The 23457-nt window shown below is 34.7% G+C and overlaps 3 protein-coding genes and 1 long non-coding RNA gene across 10 annotated transcripts; 2 read left to right on the top strand and 2 right to left on the bottom strand.

The window, feature by feature from the left end:
* The first annotated feature begins 882 nt into the window (after window positions 1–882).
* Window positions 883–6628, top strand: LOC109852828. Of its 2 annotated transcripts, XM_020424359.1 has the most exons (9): window positions 883–1607; window positions 3121–3467; window positions 3788–3866; window positions 3989–4132; window positions 4294–4350; window positions 4466–4596; window positions 4669–4681; window positions 4761–4853; window positions 5061–6628. In XM_020424359.1, exons 2-8 carry the CDS (start codon window positions 3240–3242, stop codon window positions 4808–4810), a joined length of 702 nt encoding a protein of 233 aa, XP_020279948.1. In that variant the 5' UTR covers window positions 883–1607; window positions 3121–3239; the 3' UTR covers window positions 4811–4853; window positions 5061–6628. The 2 variants fall into 2 exon arrangements, with proteins under 2 accessions (XP_020279948.1, XP_020279941.1); XM_020424352.1 differs by having other exon boundaries at window positions 930–1607; window positions 4669–4853; window positions 5061–6627.
* Window positions 6629–8149: 1521 nt separating this feature from the next.
* LOC109852305 (protein 60A) lies at window positions 8150–18677 on the bottom strand. Of its 5 annotated transcripts, none has more exons than XM_020423349.1 (7): window positions 17157–18677; window positions 16629–17046; window positions 14078–14267; window positions 11347–11501; window positions 9159–9356; window positions 8880–8959; window positions 8150–8798 (listed from the first exon to the last, which is right to left on the bottom strand). In XM_020423349.1, the coding sequence occupies exons 2-7, from the start codon at window positions 17035–17037 to the stop codon at window positions 8538–8540; spliced, it is 1293 nt and encodes a 430-aa protein (XP_020278938.1). In that variant the 5' UTR covers window positions 17038–17046; window positions 17157–18677; the 3' UTR covers window positions 8150–8537. The 5 variants fall into 5 exon arrangements, with proteins under 5 accessions (XP_020278938.1, XP_020278954.1, XP_020278972.1 ...); XM_020423365.1 differs by having other exon boundaries at window positions 16629–18182; window positions 18283–18677; XM_020423383.1 differs by having other exon boundaries at window positions 18283–18677.
* LOC109852331 lies at window positions 18642–21461 on the top strand. 2 transcript variants are annotated; one of them, XR_002249996.1, is made up of 5 exons: window positions 18642–18729; window positions 18906–19011; window positions 19109–19272; window positions 19955–20075; window positions 20909–21461. It is a non-coding gene; the product is annotated as an uncharacterized LOC109852331 (long non-coding RNA). The 2 variants fall into 2 exon arrangements; XR_002249995.1 differs by having other exon boundaries at window positions 19109–19452.
* Window positions 21462–22035: 574 nt separating this feature from the next.
* On the bottom strand, window positions 22036–23410 carry LOC109852179 (protein CWC15 homolog). Its single transcript, XM_020423104.1, has 3 exons — window positions 23179–23410; window positions 22536–22839; window positions 22036–22407 (listed from the first exon to the last, which is right to left on the bottom strand). Exons 1-3 carry the CDS (start codon window positions 23307–23309, stop codon window positions 22165–22167), a joined length of 678 nt encoding a protein of 225 aa, XP_020278693.1. The 5' UTR covers window positions 23310–23410; the 3' UTR covers window positions 22036–22164.
* Between the last annotated feature and the right edge of the window lie 47 nt (window positions 23411–23457).

Genomic DNA, 23457 nt, shown 5'->3' with positions numbered 1-23457 from the left:
AAAATAATGTTTGAGTGATTGAATATTTTGGTAAACAGTGTTTTTTTTGAATATAAATTATTTAAAATGGTAAATCTAGTGTAATATCATGACATGTACAAAACAACGAATTGGAAATCCCATGACTACCTCAGGTAGTCATCTAATAAACGTGCTGCAATTGTAAAGAAGGAAATTACACCTAATCACATATTCGTGCTATTTTTTGATGGACAATAGATACAGATGTTGAACAATAGATACAGATGTGATGAACATAAGATACAGATACAAAATGACAATAACTATAAATTAATAAAATAACTTTCTTCGTATTTCTATCTGTTCTTTAATTCACGAACTCGATGACTGATGCGTGACATATTTAATTACAGCAGTTTAATATGTGAGAGCAAACGTGAGAGTATGATGACTAATTAGTATCACGACTGCAGAACTTTCTTGACGCGATGTTAATAACAGGACTTACGTAAAAGCTGGATAGAATATCACTTTGCTGAAACAATGAAATTTTTATATGTAAGTATTGATGACGTTGCGTTTATATTTGTTATTGTTAAATGTAGTTTTTATTTACTTATCTATATATATCTATTTGATATATTTATTTGTACATTTACATTTACATTTTTTAGCATTTAACATTATTATATATTACGCACGCCAGCGTGTACGTACAGAAGTGTAATGAGAATATCTTATTGTAATTTATCTCTGCAAATTTATATCAGTATTCATACATAGTCCGTTTTTATATTTAAAATTGTCCAAAGTTTATCTCAAGATACTGCATTAGTTATCTAATTAGCTGCGGAGCATATGAAGAGCATATGAAGAGATAAACTTAAAAACACAATTTTAAATATAATATTAGACTACAAATCGACTTCAGCTGTGGTACAAATCGAATCTGTGATACATAGAACGGAAACAGTCGATAACGTCAATATTCTTCAATTATCTCAAGTCACGACGTACGGTTACAAAAGTGTTTTTTTGTATACTGAATACTTTCAGTATTTCGTCGATTTTAAAGATGATGAAAGAGCTTTGTGCAATTGTTGAAGAGATATTAAAACAGATGTATGTATTAAGAAAAAAAAAAAAAAAAGAACGGAAACAAGAAGAGATGACAGAGTAGATTTTTGTGCCTAGATGAGTATCGTGTAAATCTGCGCGCGCACGCACGTGGTATGCTTGTGCTTTGCAAAAACATCCTCATTGAAAAAAAGAAGTCGCGATCTTTTTCATACGACAGCTGCAACAATGGTTTTTACTTTCGTTTCCGTTTGTTGACGTCACGGTGGTGACATTCAGCAGCGTATATACATCGCATTGCAAATATCTTGCTAATGATTTAACAGCAGCATTTGCGCTGACCACAACGTGGCGTTGCAATCGCAAGACTACTCTGTGTCGGAGGGACTCGTAAGTAAACAAAAGATTTCTGCCGCGCATTCTATTCGGGCGGGTCTCACGGAGCAAGTGGTGTGTGGAAAATGAAGTAAACGAGAATCAAGTGAATAATTGCGGTCGATGATCTATGTGACGCGTGTCGTCTCTGGCTTTTTATCTATATAAAGAAAATTAACGGGAAGATCATTTGGGTAAGCGCACTTTTTCATTTGTTTTAATTATGAAACTTCTGTCAGATGCTCAATGCACCTGCAAACTCATCACACACATTTTTCACTTTCGAAATGGACAATATTTCTATTCAAAGTAACGGATCCAACAAAATTTCAAAGACTCGCTTTCATAAGAAAAATGTATAACTTGTATGACACAATGAATGATAAGTTATTTTATTTATTGTTGAAGACAGTTTGTTATTATATATTTTCTTATCTCGATTGGTGTAAAAGAAGCATATATTTGTACAATAGAGAAAAGATATGAAGACGGGGGGGGGGGGGCATGTGTGTGTGTGTAGTGTTGTAATTCTAAAATAACACTATAAATTTATTGAAAGAATTTTTAAATAAAATTCTTTCGTTTTTTATCTCTCTCTCTCTCTGTCCTTATCTGTTTATGTGTTTCAATTAAATGTTGAGTAAACATAGAAATCATAACAACCGTATATATATAATTCTAATCGCGTATTTATTCAATTATTTTGTTGAGTGAGAGACTGCTATAACATAACACGTACACACAAAACTATGTACAAATACAGAGAAGTAAGATAATTTTAGAAAAAAATTATTATCTTAATGGTTTTGTAAAGTGCACTCAAATATTATCTGCCAAGTCCATTTCTTTCTAAAAAAATGACGACTAAGCACACGTACACAGAGTACCGTTCAGGTCAGAAGATTTGAATATTAAAATGGTTTCTTTCAAAGAAACTGGTTTTCTTGCACCTGTGCTATATATCTTACATTTTCTTTGACAACTTTTTGAAGATTCTTAGGATATATACAAATACATTTGAGAGTTTTACTTTTGAAGATTCTTAGCGTATACAAATATATCTCAGAGTTTTCCTCTTGAATACACACCGGTTGAATATACACGCTTATGAAATAAACATAGGTAGGATTTTCTTGTAGGATCTCAGAATTATTTATTTAAATAAATCGAATTATTACACTTAAAAGATTCTTAGTTTAATTAAAATTTATACATTTAACAATTGTTAACAATATTTAATCTGTTTCGGAGCGCGTAAAATCTTTCGCGCGTCTTGTCTCTCAACGATGCGAGAACCTTCCGATTTCTCTCAGCATTACATGTTTAATCGTCGATTGTTGTTTTCCGACTGTTTGAAATGACTCGTTTGAATTCGACTCGTCAACAGACAATCAATAAATTGAATAGGAGAAAAAGAAAATATTTGTCATATAATATTTGTTAGGACGATCACGCAAATGTACATTTCGTGTTGTGAGAATTTTCAGTTTAAATATGAATAGATGAAAACATGTTTTAACAGAAATCTCGAGTCGAAAGTAATCTCATCTTAAAAATGTTTTTTTTTTTTTTAATAAACCTGCGTTTTAGATAATTTACTTAAAGTATATTATTCATGTACACGCACGTACGCACGTTGTTATTACACACACACATGCATACAAGCCCAAAAATCGCGCATTATTACATACTGCAAATATATTTCAGATAACAGCCTTGACAACAACTTCTGAATCAACGAGATTTTTCTATTTAAGACAATTAAAATTATTTTAATACATTGGGAGAAATTATAAATATTTACAAAGGATAACTGTAATTGTAAGATGCGTTCATCCTATATGCGCATCAAATTATACAAATTGAACCCTACTGTTCAAAGAATCAATTTTGTACGAATGAATAGTTCTCTATTACTGAAAGCTCTGACGGTTAAGTTTTTCGTTACAAGTTTTATACTTTGCGTACTATTCCAAATAGTAGCTTCACAACAAGTTGAAAAAAACATAAACTTGGAAGTGGGAAGAGAGAAAAGAGAAGCCGTTGATGTTCAGGTAAAAAAATTAATAAAATAACTGTAGTGCAGATAATGTGTTGCTTATGATGCTCTTTTCGTGTGTTAGATTGCACGTGAGCAAAAAAAATTCTTGGCTAATTGCGCGATTTGAAAATCAAAAAACCAAATTGTCGCGCTGTTTGCACATGCGATCTAACACATGAGAGAAACATTTTATATGTAATATTGTTGTGTTTAGAAAATCATAATTATATTCATATATGTAATCCATAAATTATATACATACATATGTATTTTTTGAAAAGTGCGCAAATGCGGTGTTGAATGTAATACTTATAGTTTTTTTTATATTTTTAGATAAACACAAAATTATTGGAGTCTAAGAATGATAATAAAACCGTCCAGATTTATCAAAAGAAAAACACTAATAACTCTGGTGAGTTTCTATTTCTATTTTTAAATTTTCAACTTCTTATTTCTACATTATTCATTCTATGTAAAGCTCTTCAATTCCCTCTGATCGCAATTTCAACAATATTACGTTATCATTGTATTTAGAATATGAAAAAAGGAATGATGAAACATTTTATTTGGAAGACGAGCGAGTAAGAATACGAAGGAAGAATAGAAAAAATAAAAGATCACATAAAGGCACCAAAAATCAGAAAAAACACAGGAGAAACAAGCGTTGGAGAACCAATGGTCGTCTTTTTGTCATTATAAATTTTGATGTTTTCTAAATTACTTGTTTATGTTTTAGAAGTAAATTAAACTGTGCGCGTTAGTCAATTGAAGTTCACAGTTTAATGTATTTTTACGTTAAAAAAAAAAATCAGAAACTAAGTTTAGTTTCTGTGTTACAGGTGTAATGGTAGCTAAATTTAATGGTGCAATACCAGAAATGCATATCAAAGATGACGGTAAGAACAATATAATTAATCAAAATTGTATTAAGACATTGCAAATTAAATACGTATCTAATAAGCTAAATTACTTAAGTAAATAGAATATTTTTCTCTCTTTTATATGTTTTAGGTTTGATTGGGCCATGGATGAAGAGCGTCTACGAAGTAAACAATCCATTTGAGTTTACGAACTTTCATTTAGTTGAGGAACAAAAGACAATTGAAATAAACAAGAGCGGATTATATACGATTTCAGTACAAGTAAAACTATTCAATCTCTATGCACAACATTACATACTTCAATATTAATAAAATCAAAAGTGTCTGTTACAGATTGGTTACACAGGTAATTCGGCTCCTAATTCTTATAAGCTAATGTTAAGTTCTGAGAATGGTTCTGTTGTAACAAAGATTGCTATGTGCAGTACCAATAGTACGGACAGTACATGTCTTACTAGTACAACCAAGTATATAAAAAAACAGGATAGAATACGCATACAGCAACAAGAAAAAAATAGGTGAACTGTTCTTTTTAAATATATAAATTAAAGATCATACAAAATTATTTAGATATATAACTGTTTAAGAAAAATAATACGGCCAGTAAGAACCAAACGTTGGATATATATGCGAAATATTTTTATTTACGTATAAATAAACATACATTATAATTTAAATTCAATTCTTCGATAAAAGAAAGTTTAAGTAAGATTTTCTACTTTTAGATTCATTAATTTGCGACCTGGATTCAGCTTTGTAGATATAATATTTTATGGATAGTCAAAAAAAGAATTCTAAAGTATAACGGTGTGACGAAAATGGAAAGTTGAACTTAAGAAGTTTAAAAGATAAATTCGACTACTTTGTTGCAGCTATATTTAGTGAAATGACGTAATGTTACTATTATTATTACATTGTGTACGATTCTTGTGTGTGTATACAAGTAGTTGCGGAATGCATTTTGTGTGTGATATTGAGTAGCAAGGAATGACAGTTCGATTTGATTGACAAGAGGAACAACTGTTTGATATCTCGTAAGCTAAAACTGTCATTTTCTAATACGTAGAAGTTTGTTCCTCGGAGATAAATTTTTGTTGCAGCATTCTGATCAACTCCGTCAAACATTTATTCGCATTTTGTTGTTGGAAAACACTCTGTTCAGTCTTTTCAGCAAATCTAGAGAATGCAAGATGTAACATTTGTACAAGTAGCGTCTTTGATTGTTCTTGTTCTTATTATTATACAAATCTCTTAATGCCGCTGTTGACGCAAATATAAATAAATGATCAGGAGATGTAGATTCCAACCAATCACTTTGAAAAAGCTTTCAAAGTTTCTTGTAACTCTGGCACAGTTTTTAGACATTGTACTGTTTGCATTTAAATAGCATATATTGCCAAGATTATGTAATCCTGAAAGATCTAGAGTCGTCAATTCTGCTTCATGTTCTTTCATAAATAATAGCTTTGCTATAGGTTCAATAAGGCACATCTTCTTTAGAATCCATCATAAGTACTGTAACATCATCTTTAAGCTTTACATTACTTTAATCACACTTGAGTGTCATTTCTTTGAGCACAACTTTACCTTTCTAGTTGGACCCCAGAGGTCTAACCAAAATGTTTCATCCAAAAACCTGTGCTTTAAACAATATTTGTTTTTTCTCTGATAAGTCATAAATAACCGAGCCAACAAAAAGTACAGTATGTGATAATAATAGTAAGGTTTATATAATATACATATATGTAAAAAAGGATGAGATAAATCAGTGGTTGTGATTAATATGATTGATAGGAAAAATCTCAAATTTACACAGTGATAAGAATTTAGATGTCACAAATTTTAAGATATAGATATTGTTGTTCTTATAACAAATGTTTACTTATAATTAGAACAAATTATTAGCGCGTTCCGAAAGCCATAAGAAGAGAAGAAAAGTAAGTAAATGTATATGCGATGACGTGTAAATGATCTATGTAGAACTAAATCAGATTTTATCACAATTTTACCGTGAGTTGTTTGTTGTTTTCGAATATATAAAGAACAAAAAAAAAATATCAAATGCATAACAAGAGTCTGATGAGAATACAACATACAGTCACAATTTATTTGCTTTTCATGATTGTTTCTGACTACTCATATATGTATATATTTTTATATAAGAGTAAATTTCTAGTTTTTATATGATAAAATATGTGTATTTTATATTTTATACATAAAATGAAGATCTCGTTTTATTACAGTGAAATTGAATTTTTATGTTTATATATATATGTGTTGTTGATTTTATAAACATTTGTTAGTAAAATTTTACAAAAATGTGCTCAATGAACATTTTTATTTTTTTTTACTTTTATATAGTGATATAAAGTTTGATTTTATATCAATATATTAAAAAACATATATATATATATAAGCAAATCTTTACTTTAAAGAAATTTATTGATAAACTTCACATATGTATATATATATATAGTTACGTACCTATAGTTATGTATCTGTAGTGTACTCAAGTATTTTTATATATATTTTCTAGAAATGTATTATAAATTGAGTAAATTTTGTTACTCTTATTTTGACATGTAATTTTTTCCAAGTCTACAAAGTTTCATTTAAAAAGACTAATAAAGCATAAAATAATGAAATAAAACCAAAACACGTCCGAAAAAACTTAAGCAGCAAGCAAATAGAATTGATCATTTCACAAATATTCTGAAAAACATCTGATAATTACTTGATAAAAAGACAGTAACTACGATTGGACATTTTGATTACTACTTAAAAGGTGCTCGTCATAATTCTTTTCTTATTTTTCGGTCCGCACGTGATTACGCTCCAAGTTTTATTATTTTATATACGAATTTTATCCAAAAATTGCTGTTTATTTTATTTGCTCACTGCTTAAGTTTTTCCACGTGTCTCCGGCCTGATTCTTGGATGGATAGAGAATAAGTAGTTTTAGTTTATTTTTGTATTTGCACATAAGATGTATATGTAGTAGAAAAACATATATACAAAAGTATATTTACAATGATAGTACAAAACTGATGTACGCGAATCATCATAAATTATATAATAATTGTTCCCTTTTATACATTCTTACGTGACTAATACGCGATAATACAAATTTAATTATTAATAATTTACGCTTAATTACAGTTATTCCGCTCACACTTGTCATAAATTAAAAAATCTATTTGGTAATCATAGATATGACTGAAAAAATATTGATTCTTGAATTAAATCAATTTTGCCAGTCAAATTCAACCGGAATATAGTCGATTAATTACGAAAACGAGATGACTTAATCCTAAAATCTTTCCCAGTAAAAGCGTGCAATTGTTAATATTTGTTGCATAACAAATTTTTTATAATTAAACTGCATGCAATTTTGACATTAATTAAAATACGGAATTTTGGTTCATATTTAATATACATATATCAATATACATATATATATTAATATACATATATTAATATTTAACATGTATATATATATATATATTATCTTATAATCGCTTTTTAGACTTGATATGATTGAATTTAAATTTTTGTGAAGCGGAGACGTGTCCGCCTATAAACGCATTCGCAACTTTATACAAAGGTTTGCATCTTTTATTACGTTAGTAATACACGTAGTGTAATATTTTGTACACTTTTACTAAAATAGTGCATACAATTAAGTAAGTGCTACTGTCGAGTGCTCTTGTCTTTTAATAACAATTTGTTTTTAATAACACACATTGATATAAATGGCCGCAGAACGTAACGCTTGACAACCGCTTTTTGATTATTGCTTGTTACTGGCATATACTTTCACATTTACAATATATCTAAAGCAATAGGCCATTCACAGACAATAAACACAAAACGCTGAATTCCGCTGAACACGATCAATTAGTAAAATGCATACACAATTTTACTCTAGTTATTCTATAAAATTATTGATTTCATGCTTTTACTGTAACATACATATCTAATAGTAGTTGTGGGTTAAACAATAATAAGCTAGACTATTTGTAGGAAAATAAAATTTTTTAAAACTTTTGTCAAAAACAATGTACAATATTCAGTAACATTTATCAGTTTTTTTGACAGTCATGTGTGTAAAATATGTTTCTATATGGTTTCTTCTCAAATTTAAATTCAAGAAGATTTCTATTCCAAAGAGTAGGATTAATTAATTATTTGACGGAGTTACTTTAATGACAACCGCAGCTCTTGACAACCATGTTTTTGTATTTTTTAAGGATAACGTTGCTCTCATCTAGGAAGTACAGCACGGAAATGGCAGAAAGTTTGGTGGGAGCACAGCAAGGCTTGGGCACTTTACCCGGACTTACTAAGTGCACTAGCGTTTGGACTATCGCATGGTTGGTTGCGTTCATGTGAGCGTTCAGTGGGAAATTACACTCTCCGCTGCAGTAATACGCGTCGTATCCATCCGGTGCAATAATCCAGTCCTACGGAATAAATATTAATCAAAACATTGTATTACAGAGTATCAAAAAAAAAGCATGTGATATGAAATTAATCTGGCTTACCTGCCACTGCAAGTCGCGAAAGCTGACATATAACGTTTGAATCTTGCAAGTTCGTGAGTGATATTGCACGTTACTATTTTCTGTAAAAAAATATATATTTTTTCGTTATTTTTCTACTTTTGTTGCTCCTATATTTTTTTTATTAGAATATAAATAATTCGTTCTATTTGTGCAAATTTCACTAACTCTTAATAATGATAGTGTAATGAAATTTAAGTGAGATATGCTAATATTGATTGCATTGAGATTATAACAAATAATCTATATGTGATTTTTTACCGAGTAAGGTATAAGGATTACTCTTGTGATCCCAATTTGCGGTGGATTCGCTCTTTTTCTTCCTTCTGGCATCGCGTTTTTGTCGGATTTTGGACTCCCTTACGCCCGAGGTCTTGAAATAGCTCACCATGAAAGGTTGCTTATCGGGATCACCTCGAAATCCCACAATTCCAACATCTTCTGGTCTCATTTCGTGCACTACGCATAGTAATTCGAAGGATAAATGTAAGTGGACGACGTATCAGCAATTTTTTCTCTTTTGGGATAGTGTAAAAAGATGAGAAAGCTTAATTTTGCTCCGGTAATCAAGAAAAAAAATATATAATTAAAGAAAAAATATAAATATAATAATATATCGCAAAGAATTTTATTCTAAAATAAAGCAAAAAGAAAAAAACCTATAGTTGACAGTTTTATTAAAATATTGTTAGACGTGAAGACACAGAAGATTTCACAAATTACAACGAATCTTCTTCGTAAGTAATATGTATTTGTGTGTTGGGTATATTTGCGTGTTTATTAGAATGGCCTACGTCTCACGAGATTATTAATAGTCAGCCTTCATGAATATTGAACGCTAAAGAATCAAGAATCTCGGCGCAAAGTCAGCCGGCTTATCTTAGACATTCACTTCCAACGCGCTTTTCAACCGCGCTTTTAATTATAATACTTTGGAAAATTCCAGAAAATCATAAACTTTTGGAAATTTTGTGAAACATTTGTATTCAATCAAATGTTGATTGATTACACTGTGCGACGCATTATTTTGCCTTTTAGTGAAAAAAAAGTGATTTTTATGGATTTTAAATTTGTTCCCAAAATCACGCGTCGGGATGTAAAAAAGATAAAACAATCTCAAAACCGGTCATTTTGACAATATTTTTTCATTAATACTTTTTCCATGTTCTTTTTCACTATCGTATGATCTTTATCTTTCAAAATGAGCCCCTATTCGTTATCGTACATTTTTTGTTGCAGAGACGCAGTTAGGATAATATATATAAAGATAAAATAGGATAAGATATATAAAAATATATCTATTCTAGAGTAACAAACACAAGGGTTTATTTCAAACAGCAAAAAATTGTGTTTCGATGAAGGAGAAATTAGAAAAGGTATTTGCAACAAACAAGAAAATAATATTATTAAAATGCCGATTTTTGAAATTATTTTAGATCATCTTTAATTTCTCACGTGATAGTGATCACATATTTGACACAGCGCTAATCTATAAAAATCATCTCTTTTCTCATTAAGGAAGCAAGAGAAAAATATTAAATTTGACGAATTTATTTACATATCTAATGCGATCTTTGAATAAATTGCTGAGAAATAAAATTGAATTTTTCGATAAAAAATTTATTTGTTTCGAAATGAGAGAATGTGTGCATCGATGTGCGGAGGGGACTTATAGTGTTTCTCACGCGTTCGCATACAAATATGATCGAGCATTCGCGGATATTCGCCATCGTCAGTGTAGCGTGAGCTCCGAGAGCGCGAGTCCGAGAAAGCTAGTAAATTGACCGGCAGGAATGCGCATTTGCCGTGATTGCAGTGGACACCTGCCGCTGCAGTTGCACTTTGCGCACTGTTAAGGAATGCGCGCCGATGCGCGGGGCAGGCGCACGGCAGAATTCTCGAAGCCGACGGAAAGACATAATCGCGCGTGTCGAGCAAATTCAAGTTCTGTGTCAAGTAATTTTGTCGTCTTCGCTATTACCTCAACTAGCGCGCGCTCCGACAGAATGATTGTTAACCACGAGAAACTGGTCGGCGATGAATGACGTGTAATAGCTGACAAAACATATTATTCGCACACGATTATGATTTCTAAAGTGAGAAAACCAAAACTTCTCTCCGTTTTCGCGCTCTCGACCAATCTCAATAAACATCGTACGCATTTATATCAAGCTCGAAGCTGTTCTATATTTAGTACGTTATTTCCAGGAAATCAAAACTGTGAAGTTTGAACGGAAATGTGGTTGATAAAATAATCTCGCGATTTCATCCGTAAGCGCGTGTGAAAACGATGCTTTTCTTACAAATGTCTTATCTGCAGAAACAATTGTTGTTTTAGAAATATTATTCTTACATATTCCATTTTTAATAATCGAATAATAATCGTTTTATAAATACTATAATAAAAAAAACGTAAAGAAAGTAAACTATAATCTTAAAAATAACTTACCCAAGCGATCGGCGGGATGCACGGAGAGATATAGTCCTCGATTTTCATCAGGAAACTTTATCCAATGATCGAGAGCCTCGCTGACATTTAAAGTTAGCCAACCCTCCTTGCTGGTCGTAGTATTCACGGCATCGATGTATTGCAATTCCCGAGTTCTAAAGTTAAAATATACAACACAAAGTTCTGTATATATCTTTATGTAATTATTTAATCTTTTTCTTATCTTTATTTTTTTCTGTACATATCTTTATTATCTTTGTGTAAAGAATTCGTTCAGGTAAAACAGTTTTTAAGTTCTTTCTACATATTTGAGAATATTTTAAATAGTTTCAAGCGTTTTTTTAATAGCGTTCAAATAATATAATTTACTTATGTTTTTTTTTTTTAGATTTTAATGGATTGCGAGAGGAAATAGCACACGTACATGTGTTTTATTTCAGTACATTGACAGATAGTAGATCCTAGTTTAATCTCATTCATTGAGCGCGTGCACGCAACGGAAAGCAAATATTCTGCATCTTCAGCAACACTAATCTCCCGTCACGCACACGTCTCAATGCGAAACCTCGCTGTGATTCCTCGGATTGTAATCTCTAATTAATCGTGAAGTCGCGCGTGTCTCTCGTCAATAAGACTTCATCGAGGAAACACGCCGATCATTGTTCGTTAAGCAAATAATCTTCGCAGCACCTAACCGACCAGTTTTTTTTTAATCGTTTTTCCGCGGATCGATTATCATATAATCAAATGAGCTGTGAGACTCTCTGAGCGTGTTCTTCTCTGATAAATATTCAATGATTTCTTACTCGATAACACGCGGAAATTGAAAAATGTTTTGTTACATTACCGAATAATCTTATTTTTGAGTCTAATAAAAAATTTCTACAGTTTTTATTTGTATTTGCTTCCGCGAACGATTGTTACCACATGTTATCGCAATTTTTACTCTTATAACTTGGGTTGTAACTCGAGAAACGTGTGGTAACGTTTACTCGTTTGATAACGTTTATCGTTGAGATTCTGCATTCATAGTCGTAATGATGTACCTCGAACAACTCCTATTACGAAAGCAACGAGTCGCCAGCTTGTCTCGCAACGAAGACGAAGAGGGAAAGAGGAGGAGGTGGAAGATGCGTCACGCATAGTTTGACTTTGACGGAAAGAGTCGAAAGTGCCGACGAACGGATAAGAAGAGGAGAAACAGATCGAGCTCAACTGCGTAGGCAGACGAGACGAAGAACACGAAGAGAGCCTGTTAGCCCCGTCTACTACAGCTAATTTACCTCAATTTACGGAATAACGTTTCCTGTCGGAGCCTGTATATCGGTCAGGCTCAGGTCGCAGCGCCGAAAAGGTCTTGAGACACAAAAATGCGCTGAGATTTACAACAACTCAATGTCTGAAGAACTAAAGAGACCGGCTGTCGCGATAAAAGGAAACTTTGCAAACAGATAAAATTTACAATTACATCAAGCTGATTGTATTATAAGTTTCTTTAAGACAGAAGTGGCCTTTATTGAATTTTCAATGATTTTCTAGGATATATTCGTTGTCAAATTGCTGACGTGAAACTTCACAAAAAAAAAAGAAACGGAGAAAGTAGTGAAAGTAAATAAAGTTAAAATGTATAAAAAAAAAAACTTAATTGAAATCAAGGAAATTTCTGATAATCAGACTGATTATTCCATTTAGTTACTCTTGTTAACAGGCAAATAATATGAAACACAAATTAAAAGGCAATTACAGACTTCCGTACAACTTGAATAGTGAGAGAAACCTTAATGCAAGACCTAACGGTCTGTAAAATATGAATTGTTTTTAAATTGATGTAAAGAATACTTAAAAAAGAGCACTAAAAACAGTTACAACGACCATTAACAGCGACGGAGCGTCTCGTGACTCATGGTTGGCGATGGAGCGCCACATCCATTAGAGATAGAGCGTTTCTAGACAGGCTGTCGCCGTTTACCGCCGGCGTAGAGAAGGTTTACCCTCCCGGATTATAACTCGCCATGTTTATTTTGTTTTTTTTGAACTTCAAGATTAAGCTCCAAATAAATGTTCACTAATGTCTAGTTAATTACATTAGAATTGCGATGTAACTTTCGGTTTCATTCGTCAATTATTTGTCTTCTGACTCCAATATTCTAGAAGACAATTCTTAATTTGCGAAATCCTCAAGTTGTTGTAATTTTGAATTATTTTTTATAAGTAAATTTATTCGATATATAAATTTTTGTAAAAGAGTATATGTATAAAATGATAAGAAGTAAAAATCGAAAGATTCTTTATTTTTGTCTAAATTAGGAGGAAAACAAATGAAAGACTAAGAGATGAAAAGAATGTACTTGGAGTGAACATTCTTTCGCACAGGTAGAATAAATACCTGAGATATTCTTCGACGAAGGATTAAGAACCTTCTAATTAGGGATACGATGACGATGTCAAAAACTGCGAGAAATGCCCGAAGGAACATGAAAGTGGTTTAACCTAGATGTCCTTGATGTAAAACCGAACGGATAAGAAGTCCCATTCTTTGTCTTGCTCTTATGTTAGAGAAGATATTTTTTCACACAACACACACGGTCTTCAAATTTCTCAAGTGATTCAAAGTTTTTCAATATTTTCAATATAATAATACAATAAAAATTATTTCTTATATTCTCTCTCATGTGTGTACGTCACGTTTATTTATTAAAAGAAGAAAAAAGAAAAGAAATATATCCCTTACCCGTTCTCGATCTTCAACACTTGATATATCGTGATCGTATAGGATCCATGACTTCTCTTATTCTTCACGTCATTCAGGCTGCGGTAAAGCCTAAGCTCGGCGCCAATTATCTGTTCTTCAGGTGGTACTTCGGATACGTCGAACCAAAGCCTCTTCCCACGTTCATGCCTCACCCCGGGGACGTGATGATCTATTTTAAATTACAAGTCTGCGATCAGCTCGAGAAGCATTCACAAGAGTGATTCTTAACGATAATTACGCAACAACAAAAAAACCGTATCTTAAGTATATATGGTATTCAACATACTTGATTTCAGAAATAATAAATTTTATTGAAAAATATTAAAAAATTTCTTTACGCAACGCGTAATGCTGAAATATAGACAGAACTGTTTTTAAAGAACTGAAAGTGAAGATCACAAAAAACTAATTAGTTGTAACACACCGATTGTTGCGAGAGATCTCAAAATTTAAACGAATTTTGCAAGTTTGTATTTGTATCAAGATGTTTGATCTTTTTAACGCGGGTCGTTCACATTTCAAGGAAGCTCTTATCTTATCGATATACTTAGTTCAAAAACTTTATGGAGATCGAGTCAAAACTATTTCACGAAAAAATGTGCATTTGGTGAAGAAACGATTAATCTTTCCGCCGAACAAGATAATGTATACATTCTTCCTGTTATCGCAAAGTGGAACTTCTCCTTTGAGAAAACTTCGGTCGATAATAAGACCCTTAGTGTGTGTCCATTTAAACTCCTCTGAAGAGGCCCTTGGAAATGAGCCGTGGACAATTCGCAGCGTGAAATCGACCTCTTCCTCCGACCGCCAAAGCGATTGCCGCCCTGCGAGAGTGGAGGTAAGGTAGGAGGGGAAGAAATACCCTTCTTTCGCGGTAGAACTTGGGGAGGTGGGGTTGCTCTAAGTAATGCCTAATGCTTCTGCCGAAGAGAAGAGCGGCGGGATACGGACAGGAGGACGAAAGAGGGCGGGAGGAGAAGGGGAGGACATAAAAATTTGTTTTGTTTTTCGTTCCGACGGTCACATTCCAACGGTACCAGATTGCCGGGGCCCCCTCGACTCTCGGGGTGGTCCCAAATAGCTTTTGGGACCGTCTTGGAGCGTTCTGTGGCGAGCGGTGGTTTTTGTTTTTTCCGCTGGCCGCTGCCGCGATGCGCCTTCCCATCGCCTCCTCCTTCTCGCATATCTTCTTATGTGTATGAACGTGCATGTCTCTCTACGCGCGTATGCGTGAGATAGCAGAAGATAAATCTCATGTGCGTGTGGTTTAAGTCCTCCGTGAGATGATGAAGGGGATGATGTCGAATGATAAATGACAAAAAAGCTAACACGATATGTAAAATAAATAAAAATTAATCAGTCATTGCAAGTTACGAGAGAGAGAAATTCCGTGAACGTGTACATATGTGTATGATCAATATATTTATTAAGATAAAAGATTATTCATGAAGACGTAAAAAAAAAAAGCTATATCGCCATCTCCGTGTGCTCATCGGTCGTTAAACGTGTCTGCGATCGGAACTGAGACACAGAAGATCTGATCTTCTGAGCGCGGATTTTCATTTATCTCCAGAATTCGACATCCTAATCTTGGCATATAATTCCGTATTATGCGCGCCTGCTTCTCAGTATGGGCCGTGCCCTGGCCGCGTGAGGAAGGAAGATCACAGGGAGAAAGAAGAACGAGAGAATAAAAAAAAAAGAAGCAAAAGACAGAGGACGAGTTCGGGCCCCCAAGTTGAGACATTTTAACCTGCCCGTGGCGCGAGGAAAAGAGATACTTATTGACTCGTCTTTCCCAAGGGGTATCCCACACGGAACACGTGTGGTGGAGGATGGAGTAGAGAGAGACTTCAGTACAGAAGATATATGGTCTATGCACATGTGTGTGCTACCTGGCGATTGATGCAGTGATTCAGTTCCAAATCGATTCTTTCCGTTCCCTTTCTTTTTCTTTTTTTCTTTTTTTTTTTTCATTGTTTTCTTTACTACTGTTCGTGTTCTTATGTGTTTCCTGTGTGTGCTCTTCTCTTCTCCCGTCTCTCTATCTCGCGTCGCCCTGATTCTTCCGCGCGCGTATAACGAATGTAGCTTGTCGTTATATCTGTCAATTTGTATGCATGCCGCATTTCGCGTCGAACAGCCTAGAACGCGTCTCACCGTTCCCGACGACAACGAAATAGAAAACCGGACATATGAACAGAGAAAGAGAGAGAGATGGGAGAGAGAGATGGGAGAGAGAGAGGGGAGAGACAGTAACGGGTTTCCGTGGAATCTGATGGTCTCTCTTCCTCCTCCTTCTCGTCTTACCTCACCCTCGCGCGGAATATATCTCGTTCAATGTTTCACGCCGATTTCTCGCCGTATCGCTGCGCACTTTCGTGCACGTGCACCGCAGTGATCATCGCTCGAAGCGCGTCTATATAACGTTGCGCAGTTAACTGCAGAGATCTTCGGAGATCCTTTATTTTCAAATATCAAGTATGTTTCAAATCGCATGTAATTGGACTTCAACTTGAAATTTACTTACTGTGCGCCGCAAAGCTCATGATAACGTCGCTCTGATCGATCGCCTTTAGATCCTGCCCGCTGAGGTTGAACTCGGAACAATTGCTCTTGCGCGAACGCACAACTGGTATCTCCTCTTCGTCCTCGCCGAGGGCGTTCTTGTAAATGTCCAATAGAAACTTGGGCGCTGATCTCTTGACCTGAGGTGTTTTGCCGATGGTGTTCCGCGGACGATCCGGAAGCCCAAGCAGATTCAGAATCTCGTGCTCCACCTCGCGTTTCTCACGATGAGTGACCACACGGTGGACCACGGTCTGATCAAACCCGTTGTCCACGTAAAGGCCGCTCATTCTCTCGGCGCTGCCGATACTGGCAAGATCGCCGAGGACCGTCGCAAAGATCAACAGAATGGAAATGGGACTGACTGACATTTTGATGCTCTAAAAAAAAAAAAAAACAAAAAACAAGCTAAAGTCCTGTTTAATAATTATAAAACGTTTTTCTCTTTATCGTTTTTTTTTGGTTTGTTGTTTTTTTTTCTTTTACACACTCTGCAATTGCCAACGAGATCGTTCGCCGTCTATCTTTTCGGCGATCTCGGAAACGTCCTTCTTTCTCGCACTTTCTTTCGCTTGTTTTTATCCGAAGAAAAGTTCTCCGACCTGCTTCTTCTCGACAGTCGCTGCGATTCCTTCACCGCGGCGAGACACGTGTGTGTCACTACTTGCACACAGAATGAACAAATGTTCTAGAAATATTTCCACATATTTCTTATCCTGAGAGCACTTGAGAGAGAAACACAAGCGGTTCAGAAAATCACTGACGAGTTACAGCGCAATCGAAAGTTTCGCGCGCGCGTGCGCGCCGATCCGAGTGGCGATCGAAATCTAGAATGTGTAGATATATATACACGATATTAATCCGATCGCACGATCGACGACAGTCGAGAATCTTGGGTAACGGTGATTTCTCGCTCTCTCTTTCTTTCTCTCTCGATCGATCGATCCTAGCGAACGGGCGTGATATGGATCGTTGATGCTCGGTGATTGCGCGCTTTGCGATTTCTGCTGTTAGGAGGAATGAAGATCGGGTGCGCGCGCGCAACTACGACGACCAACGCTCCTCGTCGTCCGCGAGTGTCCTTAGCGGCTTGGTGACCTCGTGTTGCAACTTGTTTTGCCCGCTGGTACCGTGAAATTCCCGAAGCAAACGATCGTTCGGATCGTAACTGTCAACGCGCAATTTAAACGAGGAATCTATATCGCCACAAGTATGTCGGAATTCGACGACTTCGATGAAGGTGAGAAATTTGCGGTGCATTGCGTCTTATTGATGCGCCGCGCGGTGTTTTCTTTTTTTTTTTTTTCTTCGCGGGTCACGCTTTTGCGACGTGTATCTTCACGTTCTCCGAAAGCGACTCGAATCTACCATCGGATCGAACGATCATCATTTTCGCCGAATTAATATTTTTCGCTCTTCGACGTTTTTTTTTTTTTTTTTTTGCAATGGATTGCGTTGCACTCGCTCGCCACAGAAGAAACGTCAAACGTGTTGTTCGTTACCACTTGTCAAATTTCTGGAAGAACGGGAATCAGTTTGAAACACACAGCAAAGTCGATCTCGAAATCGGTTTACTTGTGCGCCCGTTCACAGATGAGAATGATAGAATCTTTTACCTACTTCACTTGTTATTCCCGTTGAATTCTCCTCCGTTGTCGCGATCGCGCGCGGTACGGATTGGCAGCTTCGCCGCACTTCGAAGTTACTCCGTTTTTTTTTTTGCTTAAATGCGATAACTCGACGGCAATGATGAAACAGTACGTAAAAATAATATGCAGAGAAACGGTAAGAGATCTTAATTGAATCTACTGCGATGATGAAGCGGAATAATCGGTGCGGAATCTTCGATCGGAGAAGTCTCGGGTCTCGGATATCCGGTTGAACGTTCGCGCGAAGATGTTGTCAAGGATCTGTCAACAAATTGGCACAGCTGAGAAACCAACGCGTACGCTCGTCGTCGACGAACTAAGGGTCACCGTGGGTGACTCCTGGCGACTCTCGCGATGCCAGTAACAGTCTGTTTGTCTGGCCCATGCCAGTCGTCGTCCCGAGTCGTCTCGCTAGTAAGCTCACCGCCTCCCAGGCCCGTATCAAGGCCCGCTCGGGTCCTACTTCCGGGGGAACCGTCAACCTCGATTCTCTTCTCTCCTCTCTTCTGCTTTCGCCCGCTTCGCTTTTCTTCACTCGTGACATATAAACGAGCAACTTTACACGTTACGTCGTTTCGTTTTGTTTATAGCGCCAGTTCGTTGCGCAAATTGAAGTTGATTGAAATGAATGAATGAAGTTATTACACATAACACGGAGACCCGAAGAGAAGTGTTACATCTTGTAGTAATAAGAAAGTAAGAGATTCTTAAAGTATATTAATTAAAAAAGCTCTATATATATATGTGTGTTTAAAAGTTATATTTATCTAATGTTTATCGTTAATTTCAACAGCGTGAAAAAATATTTTACATCCAGTTGCGTGTGATGTTTGAGATATAATGAATTAAATAAGAAAAATCAACCCCCCGATCGATCAACGTTTCTAAAGTGCGCAATATTAAAATCACGTGCAAATTGAAGAGTTACGTCGCTTTTGAAGAAAAAAAAAGAGAGAAGTAAGAATGACTCGTTAGTTGTACGTTCCTGGATCATAGAGGTAGGACCGCCTCTGACGAACGAATAGGCGCGGTTAAGATTGGCAACCAAGACTGGTCGCCGATAACTCGACTCTCTAACGAGGTGGTATCGTGGACCAGGTCTAGAGGACGCGATGGCGGCCTGTACAAGAGAGGCCTGTAAAAGTTTCTTCTTTCATAAATAACAGAAAATATTCTCAACTCACGTGCGTTTCTATTCGCGTCAACAAGATACTCGGCATTATTGAAGTCAGACTTGAAAACGTCAAATGACAAAGATAGATTTATATGTGTGTAACGATTGCGATTACACAATTTCTGGCGTAATGCCTCTTCGAGAAATATTGCGTCCTCTTCACTGTTCCATAGTTCATTCTTCGTAGTTTTTTGGTGGAATAGTATAAGATAGATTACATAACATGATTTAATACATACATATAATTGTTAGTAATATTAGTAATATTAGTACAATAAATATTTATAATAGGAATACGTACTTATATATAATCAATACTATTTAAGCATTTCCCAAAATTATTTCGTTCAGAATTGTGACGTGTATTTTAATACATATTTCGAAAAAGATATAAAATTCTTCAATAGATCGTATAATAACCATTATTAATGAATAATCAGTGTATTTTGTTTTTTTTGTTTTTAGTGTAAAAAGCGCAGCTGATTAGCGGCCGATGGTGAAAGTGAATTGAATCTGCAAATATCAGATGAAGGCGATGAGCGGCGCGAAGAAAGATAAACATCAATTTACGTTCAAAGAATATCAAGTAAACATTTAACTACGAATTTGTATTATCTCCGCTTTTTCTTCACGGAAAAACTCTTAAAAACATTCGAGTGCTATCAGTAAAATTTTTAAAAAAATTTTTCTTTTTGTTGCCACATTGTGTCAACAACACAATGTTAGTTTTATTTTAATTGATAACACCAAGTTTTTAGTATTTATATATATGACTCTTTGGTAGATAAGTAGAGAAATTTTGTCATATCTGTATAAATAAAAAAATAAATAAAACGCAACCGATATTTCGAAGTTTCAGTTACTTCGAAGATATTCAGGCAAATGAATTCTTACTAATTGACCTGTACAGGTATACGAACAGATTTAGATAAGATAGTCACAATAGAAATGAGAGAGAGTGTTTGTGAAGTGGATTCTTGAGATGTTATTAGTGATTATCTTCGCTGATTATTTTATCGTTTTTGATCACTTTCATCGTTATTGATTTATCATCATTTTTTCAATCAATTTTAAGATAACGCAGCAACAATACATTTTTGAGTAACAAAATACGTACGTGTTGTTAAGAATATTTTGTTAAACATGTAAAATTCTATCTATTTTAAAATTTATATTAATTTTTGATATAAGAAATCGGATTCTTTTGAACATATTTGATCGTTAAAAAAAAAAGACGACTCACTAAAAGAAACATAAGAGATAGCAAATAATGAAAAAAAAAGAGAAGCTCTACTTCGATAATTTTTAAATTCTTTAAAACTTCCGCGATTTTGTGACAATGTCAAGAGAGAATTTTTCGCAGTTTTCGTCAACTAAATTTCCATATCGATCTGCGATAATATAGACACACGTTCTTAGGATTCCGTCATCTCTTCGTGGGACGACTGGGTGCGGTTAAGTTGTTGGCCACGTCGGTGTCAGGTCGGTGCCGAGAAGTCTACCGGAGATAACCAGCTGCATCGGTAGACTGCCTGCTGCCTGCGCGGGCCCCGTAGGGCCCCTCCGGGACCGGTTATACTTGACCCAGCGCGATTCGTTGCACGCTGTCCGAGACCGGATCGCGGCGTCCGCTACCGAACACATAGGTATAACGTACAGCTCGAAGGCGTACGTATGGATCGCAGATACGGATCAGGAACGGAGTGTCGGAATAAGCGCGGAGAAAGGAGGGAGTAGATTGGCAGGAATTCCAGCCGGGGATATAAAACTTCACGGGACGCGAGAGATGGCATTTATGTAGATGAGTTCCACCAAGGATACTGTTTATATTACTCAACCACATATGTGCTGCGTGAGTTCGAAACAGTTACGGAATCAGAGATCCACGGAAGCGAAAGTTCTAGTTTTCTTCCGAGGTCCTCCTCTCTTTCAGGTGTTTATATATACGTACACACATACATACAATTTATACATATACATACATATGTACATGTAAACACTTAAAAATATATATTTGTGAAATAAATAAATTCATAATGTTCTATATATCGAAAGAGTGAAGTAACACTCTCTCAATAAGAAAAACTTTTATTTATCTCCAAGTATGTACTAATTAATTTTGTAAACAAATTTCATGTTTTACTTCCTATATTTTTGTAATAAAATATAAATAATAGAGTATTTTTCTACAAGTAGATAAATTAATATATATCTATAGAATATGTTCAAATATATAATAAGAAACAGTAAGTAATTTTTGTTTAATTTCAAATATATTTGTTTTCATAAATAAAAACTACGTATGTAGAGAGGAGAAAGAAAAGTAGAAGCTAAAATGTCATCTTACAATTATTCACAAATTATATGTACTTACATATAATTTAAAAGAATAATAGCTTTAAGAAACTTAACAAAACATTTCTTTAAAAAAAAATATCTTTAAAATAAATTAAAATAGTTCATATATTTCATACAATTCATACTTTATAAGAGTAAATATATATTAATTTAATATATGTTAAAAAAGAACTGATTGTAGCAGTTAAATTGATCATAAAGTTAATATCTCACAGATATACAAAATAGAAAAATACAAATTTTATTACTTATTTATTGATTTAATAACACGCATCAAAAATTTATTTACATCTGTTTTAATACTTAAATATTATAAATTACTTAACATACTTCTCCATAAATTTACGATGAAATTCACTACGCAGAGAATCATTAATGAAGACGTCGTGTTTCTTTTTCGGTTCGGAACGTGCACAATTTTTAAAAACAACATCATCATCCCATCGTCTTCGCACCTTCATATCTACTCTTCCAGTTTGTGAAGAATAATTTAACAACGGGTTTCCGGAAAGAATATTTTCCATACGTATTCTCTCCTCTTCTTGTCGTTTTTCCATTTCCTGAAAACAAAATGTAGAACAGTATTTTTAATATCATCTTTTGTACTTTTTAGATGTAAACAAGGAACAAAGCTAAAGAGATAAAACAAATCAAAGCTCTTCAATTAAAAATGAGATATACTATTTACCTTTTTGGCTTGTTCTGCTGCTCTCTCTTTCTTAATTCTTTGCAACTCAGCCAACAGTGCGGCAGTGTCGTCTTCGTCGCTGTCAGAATCTGATTCATCATCATCAAGCGGATCATCTGCATCCAAACTGGCCGCAGGAACTTGATCTAACTTCTGTCTCTTTGCGTTAGATGCAGCTGAATCTCTAGAAGGTTCAATAGCTCGACGACTAGATCCTTTATCCTTTTCTGCTCGTTCTCTGTCCTCTAATTCCTTTCTGAAGTCACGGTTTCGTAATTCTTCAATGGTTCCTTGACCATGTTCTCTGCAAAGTATTAATTAAATGTTAAAATAAAACATACTCAATTTGCAAATATATTTATGGCATTTTCTCCATTTACTAAATATATAGATAAAACATCTGTTTCATATATTGAGTTTTAAAGAACAAAAAGAATCTTCGGATTACATACATAAAAAAGAGGAGGATTTTAACCTCAAAACAAGATTCCCTTGTTTACAAAAGTATGAACATAAGATCTAAAGGTCGCACATTCGCTTTTTCACGTATTAATACGTGTTAATTTGCAATTCGATCAAAATCACAACGCAAAAGTAACTCAACAACATGTAAGTAAAGTTCACAAATTCGTCATTCACGTACCTGTACTTAAGCTTTGTGTGTGACGGCAGATCTCTGCTGCTGTACTGTTTCGAAATTGCACTTAAATCTTTCTCGCCTCGTCCTTGCCCTCCTCTGGCAGGTTCGAAGGTTGGTCTTGCTGCGGTTGTCATATTTTTCGCACAATTCTCAAACAAACACCAACTCGACTTGATATTCAACAACGATCCAGATAAAATTCACCTGCTGCTAACGCCAAAACACGACAAAACGTGAGTTTTTGTCACAAGCAGAAAAAAGATTGAGAGCGGCCAGGTTCAA

Source organism: Pseudomyrmex gracilis, unplaced genomic scaffold, assembly GCF_002006095.1.
Source record: "Pseudomyrmex gracilis isolate BER0280 unplaced genomic scaffold, ASM200609v1 scaffold_1, whole genome shotgun sequence".
Classification (NCBI taxonomy): domain Eukaryota; kingdom Metazoa; phylum Arthropoda; class Insecta; order Hymenoptera; family Formicidae; genus Pseudomyrmex; species Pseudomyrmex gracilis.
The sequence above is the reverse complement of the archived record's forward strand: the minus strand, read 5'-3'. Positions and strand labels throughout refer to the sequence as shown.

What these genes read in the sequence shown, in the direction of transcription:
- LOC109852305 (XM_020423349.1), bottom strand. Translation starts at nt 17,037, where the DNA reads ATGTCAGTCAGTCCCATTTCCATTCTGTTGATCTTTGCGACGGTCCTC. An exon ending in CATGAGCTTTGCGGCGCACA is followed by an intron (nt 14,268 to 16,628) that starts GTAAGTAAATTT and finishes AATTTAAAATAG; the next exon opens with ATCATCACGTCCCCGGGGTG. An exon ending in TAATCCTTATACCTTACTCG is followed by an intron (nt 8,960 to 9,158) that starts GTAAAAAATCAC and finishes ATTTTTTTACAG; the next exon opens with AAAATAGTAACGTGCAATAT.
- LOC109852828 (XM_020424352.1), top strand. Translation starts at nt 3,240, where the DNA reads ATGCGTTCATCCTATATGCGCATCAAATTATACAAATTGAACCCTACT. An exon ending in GAAAAACACTAATAACTCTG is followed by an intron (nt 3,867 to 3,988) that starts GTGAGTTTCTAT and finishes CATTGTATTTAG; the next exon opens with AATATGAAAAAAGGAATGAT. An exon ending in CAAGCGTTGGAGAACCAATG is followed by an intron (nt 4,133 to 4,293) that starts GTCGTCTTTTTG and finishes TCTGTGTTACAG; the next exon opens with GTGTAATGGTAGCTAAATTT.
- LOC109852179 (XM_020423104.1), bottom strand. Translation starts at nt 23,309, where the DNA reads ATGACAACCGCAGCAAGACCAACCTTCGAACCTGCCAGAGGAGGGCAA. An exon ending in CACACAAAGCTTAAGTACAG is followed by an intron (nt 22,840 to 23,178) that starts GTACGTGAATGA and finishes AATACTTTGCAG; the next exon opens with AGAACATGGTCAAGGAACCA. An exon ending in CAGCAGAACAAGCCAAAAAG is followed by an intron (nt 22,408 to 22,535) that starts GTAAATAGTATA and finishes TTTTGTTTTCAG; the next exon opens with GAAATGGAAAAACGACAAGA.